Genomic DNA, 11,820 nt, shown 5'->3' with positions numbered 1-11,820 from the left:
CCTGCCTTTTCCACCTCTCACCCAGGGGGCAAGCACTATGGGCAGTCTATCTGAAGTGTACCTGGCGTATAAGACGACCCCCCAGTTGGAGGCATATTTTTCAGGGCCAAAAAATCGTCTTATACGCCGGCAAATACGGTAAGATAACATGGCTGAAGAGCCCTATGTGTCAACCTCTTTGGATCAGACACCCTTAGAAAATCTGATGAAAGCTGTGGTCTATCATCCTATACACATTTGGGGTTCATACTTCCCCTCCACCAAGGGCTATTTGGACCATAAGCTAAGAATAAGCTACACAGAATAACAACACATACACAAATCTTTTAAATGGCCAATTTAATAAAAAATTATTTATTTCTTCTAAGTCACAGTTACACGTCCTTCCTGTCTGCAATTGATTTTTTCCTTAGTTTTTTGTCTAGGTTGAGTTATGCAATAAAAACCTTCCACTGTGGTAACAGTGGGCCAGAACTGGACAGAACAAGCTTTCATTACCTTTTCTAAATGAACATTATAGAGATGTGACATGGTTAAGAACTCTGGATTTAGAGTAGGATACAGCTAGGTTCCAATCCAGCTGGATCGCCTACTACAAACTATCATCTCCAGCAACTTAACTGCTTAAGCCTCAGTTTCCTCATTTGTAAAACCTGGGGACAATATATATCTCCGAGAATAGTTGCAGTGAGTAAATAATGCTTATAAGGCTAATAATAAAGTGCCTATTATACAGTCAACATTTAATGATAGCTCTTCTGAGGAACTTGAAGTTCAGAGATCACAAAGTTTCAAAGTGTCAGGCTTGGACTTGAACTCAGGTCCCTTACCCTTTAGTCTATGTCTCATTCATAATCTCTCAAGGAATCTTCTTTAGTCTTATTCAGAGTTAAAACTGAATATTAAGAATTTTTATCTTCTCCCGAGGCCTACGACTGTAAACCCCATTCTACTTTGATGATAAACCTGGAATTAATGATTCGAAGGTGAAACTGCCTCCCACTACCAAGAAAAGAGATGCTTCTGGCAATAGTTAGAGCTTCCTAAGGATTTTCTCAGAATAGAATCTGTTACAAAGCGGTCAGGTGAATCAGTAACTTTCTCACTAGAAACAAAGACACTGAAAGGCCTAACACAACACTTCTTCTTCTAAAAAGGGAGTAGAATGGTATGAGGACACAGAGGAATTTATTTTATTTATTTTTATCTGCATCCAAGGATATTTTCTCCATTAATCTTTAGAGAGAGTGGAAAAGAGGGAGGGGGAAAGTGGGAGAGAGAGAGAGAGAGGTAGAAAAAAACAAAACAAAACGTGTGTGTGTGTGTGTCAGGGATCAAGCCTGCACCCTGACCAGGAATGAAACCAGAGACCCTTTGGTGCATGTGCCGACATTCCAACCACTGAACACTACCAGCCAGGGCCAGAGGAATTAATTTTTAAGATATAAATGCATTTAGGTTAAACATAACTTTTCACTTTTCTCCCACATCTTCCTCCCATCCTTAATCAACTACTGCCATTACCACATGAGACATCAATTCCTACCTACTTAAGTTATAGGCATACTACATTATTTTTTCAAAGTTCAGGTTAACTCTGGAGCAGTCAGATGACTGACTCACTCCAGCAATTCCTGTATTCACTGTTAATCTCATGGGAAATAATAGGGAGAAAGATATGGTATTGTAGGTTAGTTCAGTTGGTTAGACTGTGGTCCTAATGTGCCAAGGTTGCGGGTTCAATCCCGGTTAGGGCACACACAGGAGGCAACCAATGAATGAATGGGTGGAACAACAAATCAATGTTTCTCTCTCTCTTTCTCCCTTCCTGTCTCTCTGAAATAAAAAATAAAAACAAAACAAAACATTATATTGTAAAACAACTGACCAGAATCAAGAAAATAAAAACAGCCATTGCAGAATATTACTGTATAGAACCATTGATTTTGAGGACCATAATACACAGTAAAGTGATAAAGATTATGGCTGGGGGAGAGGGGTCTACGGGAGGAGCTAAAGCTTATGAGAGGAGTTCTCGCACTCCATGCCATAGCAAGAACCCTACAGGAAGAACTTCATGCTTACAATAAAGCTCGATGGTGGTAACTACCCCTCTCTTAACTTCCTTTTTCCCTTCTATAAATACCTCTCTATCTTGCACCCTGTGCAGGGTGTACAAGTGGTTTGTCATGTCTGCATGCACTGAGTTGCAACCCTTCAACCTTACATTTTTACAAAATAAATCCTTTTTTTGTGACAAAACACCTAGTAGATACTGTTTTTCCATGGACAAAAAAAACATAAAGGAACATAAAGGAGACTTTGACATAACTCTAGTTACTTTTATAAGTTATAAAAAAGAAAAGTAAAAAGTTAAAAGTAATGCAACCCAAAGTAACCTGGAAAATAATTTACTCCTTCCCCATCACTTTATAGATGAAATAAACTGAAGCCTCAAAAGGGTGCATGATTTAGCAAAGATAACACTGTCACTGACAGTTAGGACTAGAATTCAGAGTTCCTGACACTGATTTACTAGTAACCAAAGTACTACCCTAAACAGGAATTATTACAACAGATATAAGCATAACACAAATTAAATACAGCTCCTTGCAACCACATCACTTCAAATAATCATGTTAAAATGCAGCCAACAGTAGCAAGTTACACTTCCAAATCCCCAAACTCAAGGAGCAATATTCATTACTTACCTCTTTTGTCTCCTCAGGTAGTCCACAACAGCAAGCATTGTTCTTTGTGATCTTTTATCCAAGCAACATCGGGAAAAGTGCTCTGGCTCTGGCAAACAAAAATATCCCCTCTCAGTCCTAGGCGGACTGCTTAAGCACATTCTTGTTTTGGTTGGTGTATCTGTCTCCCTCAACACCAGTGGTTCCCACTCTGTTTTTGGCCATGACCCCCCACCTAAGCATCTCTAAAATCCTATGCCCCCCCTCACGTGACATATTAATTCTTATTATTCAAAAAGTGAACTCCTATTCATGTGGAGGAAGCCTAAAAGGCCATTAACTTGGTCTAAACAAGCTTCCAAAGAACATGGCATCCACGAAAGAGAAAAGTAAAAGAATGAAAGGACAGTTGAAGTACTGAGGAAGAAATCACTAAGAAATTGTTTAAAAAAAAAGAAGTGATATGAAAAAATAGCAAGTAAAGTTTCAAAATGTTTAATAGAGAACTAAAATGCATAAATATGTCACATTATATTTATATACTGTATATGAAGCCCCTAGAATCATAAGAAAGCAAAAAATTCACTATTAATAACTCATTCTCGAATTGCCCCCTTAAAAATCAAATTGCCCCCCTCTGAGGCTTGTGCCCCATGTTGGGAACCACTGCTCTACACTATTAAAGGTTCTGTGGGCAGAACCTAGCACAAAATTGTTTCTTAATAAATATGAATTAACAAATGGAATTTAATGGCTTTCTTTTTCTTTTAAAAGAAACTATTGTGCTTAATATAACTGAGAAATTAATTGTAATTTTATTTCTGAAGGGGACTAATTCATTGATTCAACAAATATTTATCTAGGATCTTTTATGTACTAGGTACAGTATATAACTATGAATAAGACAAATTCTGACCACCTAGAACCCACTAATTGGCCTGAGAGATTCTTTTTGTTGTTGTCATTAATCCTCACATGAGGATATTTTTCTTTTCTTAAAAAAAATTATATACACACACACACATATTATTTCAGAGAGGAAGGGAGAGGGAGAGAGAGAGAAATATCAATGATGAGAATCATCAATTGGCTGCCTCCTGCACACCCCTTACTAGGGATTGAGCCCACAACCTGGGCTTGTGCCCTCATCAGGAATCAAACCATGAGTTCCTGGTTCATAGGTCGACACTCAACCACTGAGCACACCAGCAGGACTAAGGATATTTTTTCCACAGCCTTTCGGAGAGTGGAAGGGAAGGAGGCAGGAGAAGAGAGAGAGGGAGAGCGGGAGAGAGAAAGAGAAACACTGATGTGAGAGACATCAATTGGCTGCCTCCTGCACGTGCCTGGACTGAGCCAGATTAAACCTGCAACTGAGGTATGTGCCTTGACCGACAATCGAACCACAGATCCTTTGGTGCACAAGCCAATGCTCTGAGAAACAGGGGCCAGAGCAGAGATTCTTAATTCAATAAATAGTACATATGACAGGAAAAGTTTAGAATACTGTAGAGGAATATAGAAAGGAAGGCAATCTCAATGAGAAAAGTTTCACAGCAAAAGTGAGATCTGGGCCCTAGCCGGTTTGACTCAGTGGATAGAGCGTAAGCCTGGGGACTAAAGGGTCCTGGGTTTGATTCCGGTCAAGGGCACATGCCTGGGTTGTGGGCTCGATCCCCAGTAGGGGGCATGCAGGAGGCAGCCGATCAATGATTCTCTCTCATCATTGATCTTTCTCTCTCTCTCCCTCTCCCTTCCTCTCTGAAATCAATAAAAAGAAAATATTTTTAAAAGTGAGATCTGAAAGAAGGGTAAGGGTCTAGCAGAAGAGGAAAGGGATAGTGTTCCAGGCAGTAGTGATACTACCTGAAATGGCTGGAACAAGAAAGAACTTAGAGAATTCAGGAAAATATTTTCAATATGGCTAAACCACAGAGAGGTAAAGCAGTAAGGACATTGGGACAGAGAAACAGATAGACTAAAGTTATTTATAACATAATTGGCAGGATTTCATAGTCAAATGAGACATGTGAGAAAGATTTCTGGCTTGGGCAAGTGCATGCCTGCCCCACTGAAGAGATACGCCGTAAAAGACATAGGCTGGGAAGAGAATGAAGGCAAGTTTATTTTCAGACAGTTATGTATGAGATGCATATGGGACATTCAAGTGAAGGCAGTGATATCAGAAAAAAACCATTTAATTGGACAGAAATCCATATTTACTTTCCTTTTCAGTAATAAAATTTTATGTGTCAAGTTTAAATGTTCAGTTAAGGCAATGAAAATATTGGCACTGTACAAAGACATAAAACTGGCTGATTTTGCCTTTGAATGCTTGTAGCATAAATATGTATGCACAAATGATAAACATGAAAAAAAAAGGCTTGGCCATATTCATGATAATAAATTGTCAGGTTATCAAAGGCAGTGGTTATATTAAATTTGGTAGAAAATAAAATTGTTTTTAATACTGCTTTAAATTAAATAATGTTTAAAGTTTAAATGCTTACTGGTAACTGTGAGTTACTTATACCTATATTTCTCAAATTAAGAAAAGGAGACATAGTCTAAACAGTGTGTGAAATGTCCATGAGAATTTTAAGACTTTCATTACAACGACCTAAAAAAATATAAGCATATTCTGGATCATTTACATGACCAACTTATAATCCAGTATGACCACAGAATGGGCATCCATACTTATGTTTATAATGATATTGTTTCAAATAGATATGTAATTGCTGTTAGCGAAAAGAAAAGCATACACATAAAACGTAAGCAGAGCAAAGCGAAGTCTACATGACATCACGGTCATGTCAAATTCAAGTTGTGGTAGTAAAAGTTAAAGAAACAGCTGAGAGAACTGAGTAATCATGACCATGCCAAAGTCACTAGTCAAGGTGGGGAAGAGCAATTTAGTTGGAGCAAATATCACATATTAATACTTTTCTTATAATTGTATTGGTCTTAAAGTACAATAAGTGACTTTGTACCTAGTTTTATGTTGCATATACCATACATTAATACAATATATTAAAGATAATAAGTTAACATTATAGATCTATGCAATTCTTTTTCTTTTTTTTTAATTTAAGTTTGAAAAACTGACTGATAATGAGCCCTCAACTTGCATGCATCTCCCCCCCACACACACACATATGTTCTTTTTCTGTACTTTCCACAATAAAGATGATTTTGTAATAAAAAAGGCTGCTTTTAAAAAAATGCTTCAATTAGAGCAGTGGTTCTCCACCTTGGCTGCACAATAGAATCACCTGGGAATCTTTTTAAAATCCTGATTTCTGGGCCTCATCCTCTGGAAATTCTGTTTCTTTGTTACTAATGTTGTGGTCCCACCCAATAACAAAGAAACAGAATTTCCGGAGGATGAGGCCCAGAAATCAGGATTTTAAAAACATTCCCAGGTGATTCTAATGTGCAGTCAAGGTTGAGAACCACTGAATTAGAGCTTTAATATGAAAATTCCATCACATGTCCAACACAGTCCCTATAATATCTGGCTGCACATCTGTCTGCTCTATCCAATGCTGGAATATAGGGTGTGTCTTGTTCACATCTATACTTCCAGTGCCAACCACATTGCTTGACACATACTGAATTCTCTGTAATTAATTAATAGCCAAAATTTAATGAGGGAATACTATCCATCAAGTGTTATCATAGGTGCTTGACATACATTATCTCATTGAAAACTTGTTACAATTGTTACCTCTATTCTATAGATGAAGAAATAGATGTTTAGAGGTTATGGAATTACACCTACAAAGCGTCTTGATGAGATTCAAACCCATCTGTCTTTCTCTAGAACCAAGACCTTAACAGTGTAAATGTGAGAGTTTTAACAGAATACCTGAATCCAAACTTGCAGGGGTCATGGATCGGTTCGTTTGTGAGGAGTATCTGAAACAGTTAGTGAAAAATCCCTGAATGTGCATAGAAAGCAGATTTCTCCATGATTCATTTGCATCTTGAAGTAAAACATCATGAATCAGGTATGGAAGCACGGTCTGACAAAAGTCAGCTTTCACCTAGAATACCCAAACACATCCAGTCAATAGGTTAAGTAAAAATAATATATTACAGTATCTTACCAAGTTACTGGCATGTAAACTTTAAACGATAGATGAATATGCCATAACCTCAATGTACTGCTAGAAAGCATGTGTACCAGATAGTGTTTTTTAAGAAAAAAATTCAAACTAACATAGAATATCTATATAAAACATATATGGTGAGTTACAATGTTAATTATTCATTTCCAGCCTAGACCATCCTATATAATGAAAGCCTAGGTGGCATCATGCCCTTGCATGATGTCGCCACAAGATGGCCGTGTGCACAGCAGAGGTGGGGCCCAGTGGCTGCTCTGCATGGTGAGGCCTGGGGAGTCCCATGGCTCTGCACAGTGTGGAAGAGGCTGGTCCCAGTGTCTCCACCGCCTCACTCGGAGGATTGTGGCAGGGGAGGGCAGTTGGGGGTGATCAGGCTGGCAGGGGAGGACAGTTGGGGGCCATCAGGCCAGCAGGGGAGGGCAGTTGTGGGCGATTAGGCCAGCAGGGGAGCAGTAAGGCATCAATCAGGCCGGCAGCGGAGTGGTTAGGCATCAGTCAGGCCAGCAGGGGAGTGGTTAGGGGGCAATCACGCAGGCAGGCAGGCAGGCAGGCGAGTGGTTAGGAGCCAGCAGTCCTGGATTGTGAGAGGAATGCCCCAGATTGGAGAGGGTGCAGGCTGGGTTGAGGGACAACCCCCACCGTGCATGAATTTTGTGCACCAGGCCTCTAGTTTGCATATAATGAAACAGAATATTGCTTACAAATGAAATTATGTCACTACTATAAGTAAAATTTCATAGTTGAAAAGTGTTACTAATAATAGCAAGTTCTCTAATTTGATGTAAGGAAAAATGGAGATCAATGTTTATGAGAAAAGTTGAAAATCTGATTTTTGCACATTTTCTATACTTAGTGAAGAGCTACAACAGCGATGTTAAAATGTTTATTTTTTTTTAATAAATCCCAATTTCTGGGTATAAAATTTGGGTACTTATTTTTGGTATACTCCAGAGTGTAGAAAAGTGCTTTAATATGTCATCCAGAACGTATATCTCACGGCTGAAACCTACTGCATAAAGTTGTGGCTAAATAAAGACAATCCTGTTTGACGGCTCGCAGCAGCTGAGGGTGGGTGATGTTGCCTGAGGAGGATGTGCTGTTCCACAGGCCTCTTTTTTGAGATATTTATTATAGGCAACAAGCATGTACACACAAGCCAAGTGGAACGAGACAAGCAAAGAAAGCTATTAAGAGAAAAAAGGAAATGAAACAAAGCAAAGTTAGAAAGGAATGAAGTCAGACCAAGTAATCTTTTTACCTCACACAGTGGCTTTAATAACTGAAGAATTTCACTTTTTATGCTTCCACTATCCAAAAACGCACAAGTCAGTGACTTTATCCAAACATCATGACTTTCATTTTGAGGAATCCACAGGCTTGTATCATCCAAACCCTCTAAAGGGTTGTCTCTGTCAAGTCTGGGTACCTCTAAAAACTAGAAAGAAAATGATCAGAAAATAAAAATAAGGTAATCAGAAATACATTGGAAAACAAATACCTAAATATACACAAACCTGTTTCCAAGTAAAACTAAATATAGTTAAAACTAAATCTGGAGGCCAGGGTTACCTTTTAAATTTAAAATACATTTATGTTGCTGAAACCGGTTTGGCTCAGTGGATAGAGCGTTGGCCTGCGGACTGAAGGGTCCTGGGTTCGATTCCGGTCGAGGGCATGTACCTGGGTTGTGGGCACATCCCCAATGGGAGGTGTGCAGGAGGCAGCTGATCGATGTATCTCTCTCATCGATGTTTCTAACTCTCTATCTCTCTCCCTTCCTCTCTGTGAAAAATCAATAAAATATATTAAAAAAAATACATTTATGTTTATGTGAGAGTCAGACTGGTATGGTAAAGAATTACTGGCCTAGCCCTTGCTGGGTTGGCCCAGTGGATAGAGCATTGCCCTGCGGACTGAAGGGTATTGGATTGAATTCCACTCAAGGGCATATCCTGGGTTGCAGGGTCGATCCCCAGCAGGGGGCGTGCAGGAGGCAGCCAATCAATGATTCTCTCCCATCGTTGATGTTTCTATCTCTCTCTCTCCCTGTCTCTTCTCTGAAATCAATACAAAAACATATATTTTTTAAAGAATTACTGGTCTAGACAGTAGTAAGTTCATAGTAGTATATTATATGAATCACAAACTCTGCCTCATCTGCCTTACATACAAAACCAGTCCAAATCTACCACACAGAATTGACTTCAAAATGAATATTATAAAATGTTCTAACTATAGTGTTTTACAGGTTACATTGCTAATTTTATTAATAGTTTATATTACCATTAATTTCACTAATACCGAAATTATATTTATGATACATTTAAAAGCAGTATTTCAGCCCTGGTTGGGTGGCTCTGTTGATTGGAGCACCATCCCTTATACCAAAAGGTTGTGGATTCGATTCTAGGTCAGGGCACATACTTAGATCTGGGTGCATACAGGAGACAACTGATCGATGTTTCTCTCACATCAATGTTTCTCTCTTTAAAAATCAGTGAAAACATATCCTCAGGTGAGGACTAAAAAACAAAACAAAAACAACAACAACAAACAGGCACTACTTCAAATATTAAACGGGAATGTTCAAACTAAAGGAGAGCAAAAGTTCTTAAATATACTTCACAGAGTACTCCTGGTGGAATCTTATGATATCAACATGGAAAAAGGGAGACATTTATAGGTCATCTTACATTTCACTAGGGAACTGTATTACTTAAAACTTGCTATAGAAATAAATACTTAGTTGTTGATTTCAACACCTAATAACAACACCCAGGATCAATGGCTGTTATGAAATCTAAGTTAGGGGTTTTTTGTTGTTGTTTTTTAAATATATTTTATTGAATTTTTACAGAGAGGAAGGGAGAGGGATAGAGAGTTAGAAACATCGATGAGAGAGAAACATCAATCAGCTGCCTCCTACACACCCCCTACTGGGATGTGCCCGCAACCAAGGTACATGCCCTTGACCAGAATCGAACCTGGGACCATTCAGTCCGCAGGCCGATGCTCTATCCACTGAGCCAAACCAGTTAGGGCTAAGTTAGGGTTTTTTACTCCTAAGAAAAAAGGCCTATCACTAAGAACTTCTCCTAATCCCCCCAAATCATCACCTCTCTAGGCTATCTATAGCTCAGCTGGAATTATTTCTAAAAGAGGTTACCGTATTTGCCGGCGTATAAGACGATTTTTTGGCCCTGAAAAATATGCCTCCAAGTGGGGGGTCGTCTTATACGCCAGGTACACTTCAGATAGACTGCCCATAGTGCTTGCCCCGTGCCATAGTGGCCTCCCGATGCCCGCCCACTTCATTCCACATACCGTTCAGGCATCAGCAGCGCTGCTGGGTGTATGCTCGGCTGTTATGCGATTTTGCTGTTATGCGATTTTACCACACTCGCAAAATCGCACACAGCCGACCATACACCCAGTATGATAGCGCAAAATCGCGAATCGCGATACCATACTGGGTGTATGGTTGGCTGTGTGCGATTTTGCGAGTGTGGTAAATTCGGGTTACCGTATATTTCTTTACATATGCATTGAAGATTCGCGATTTTGCGCTATCATGGTGCCTGTTAGAATGTTGAAGAGCTCGCACTTGCGCACTAGTGCTATTTGTTATCTTACTTCTATCATTGACAGTCCCTCTAGGTTGTGGGCTGCTTGCCTGTGTTCCTGAGAAGCATCTACGGTACCAGTCTATAGAGTGTGTTTTCTTTAGTGAATTACCGGTATGTTTACCGGTAATAAACTTGCACTGTTTTATGTATATGTTTGATTACATACAGCCTTGTGACAGTTTTCCTGCATGTCATAAGCATTTGAATATAGATTAAAATGTTAAAATCAAATCTGATATTATTTTACCTTTTATTTGGTGTGTGGAAGGTGTGCGGAAGAGGGGGTAGTCTTATACGGCGAGTATATAACAAACTCTGTATTTTGAGTGGAAATGTTAGGGGGTCGTCTTATACGCCCAGTCGTCTTATACGCCGGCAAATACGGTAAATGTTAGTATAGTACCATTTAAGCAATTTGATATTCCTATCCATAGCAAAAAAAACAAAAACATTCTAGAATAGTGGGTACACAGTAAACATTTATTATTTGAAAGACCTTTTTCCTCGATGTTCTAAAAGGGTGTAGATAGATCAGCATGGGATCAGTAGTCGTCTTGTAAATCTCCCAGAAACTATGGCCAGTCTTTGTGGCTAAAATATTTTTCAAGCAGGTAACAGTAGCTGATCGCACTTTGACACTGAAAAACAGATATAATTCAAAAGCCTAAAAACTATTTCAACTATTAAGCTTGATAAATGCTAAACAACCTCCAATTAAAAAAAAACACCTGAAATCTAAAATTTATATCATTAGGACAATTCTACACTTATTGGTAAAATTTTACATCTATAAAATTATATTACATCACAGCCAAAATTACCAAAGGATTCTTAATATTCTTTCAGTAAACTTGAGTTACTAATCACTGCAATAGCATTCTCTTTAATAAAATATGACTACTAAATATAAAAGGACTCATAAAAATAAGTAAAATAACACCAACTAATAAAAATGAGCAATAAGAATGACAATAGTAATTCACCTGAGAAAACAATATTTTGATATTTTCTCTAAGAAACACAAATAATTTGGGATAAGGCAGAATGCTATTTCCGTCCAAATGATAAAATTATTGTCTAGAACAATTTTGAAACAAACGGTAAATACACACTTATTCTGACCAGAAGCTAGCTGAGAATCATTAGGTAACACATCTAAAACCTCTAGTAACACAGTGAAGAGCCTTCTCTTTTGCAAAAAAAAAATAAAATAAAATAAAAAAAGGGAAAAGGAGGGCTGCAATACAAGAGCACTGAAAATAAAACAGCTGACAAAAAATCTCATAAAGTCCAATACTGTAAAGGCCTAATTCCTTTTAGGTTTCTCAATTTAAGACATAAAAGCATAAATCATAAACTAGGTAATCCTTC

At 38.4% G+C, this 11,820-nt stretch overlaps 1 protein-coding gene across 1 annotated transcript in view; it reads right to left on the bottom strand.

Moving 5' to 3' along the window:
* The window catches only part of ATM (ATM serine/threonine kinase), a 158,448-nt gene that overhangs the window by 64,429 nt on the left and 82,199 nt on the right, over positions 1-11,820 (bottom strand). Inside the window, exons 36-39 of the mRNA XM_006753148.2 lie at positions 10,946-11,087; positions 8,082-8,258; positions 6,562-6,739; positions 2,712-2,799 (exon numbers count right to left, since the gene is read on the bottom strand). Of these exons, the coding sequence (XP_006753211.1) occupies positions 2,712-2,799; positions 6,562-6,739; positions 8,082-8,258; positions 10,946-11,087 (585 nt within the window). The remainder of the gene's footprint in view (positions 1-2,711; positions 2,800-6,561; positions 6,740-8,081; positions 8,259-10,945; positions 11,088-11,820) is intronic.

The sequence above is a fragment of the Myotis davidii genome, unplaced genomic scaffold, assembly GCF_000327345.1.
Source record: "Myotis davidii unplaced genomic scaffold, ASM32734v1 scaffold1491, whole genome shotgun sequence".
Taxonomy (NCBI): Eukaryota; Metazoa; Chordata; class Mammalia; order Chiroptera; family Vespertilionidae; genus Myotis; species Myotis davidii.
The sequence above is the reverse complement of the archived record's forward strand: the minus strand, read 5'-3'. Positions and strand labels throughout refer to the sequence as shown.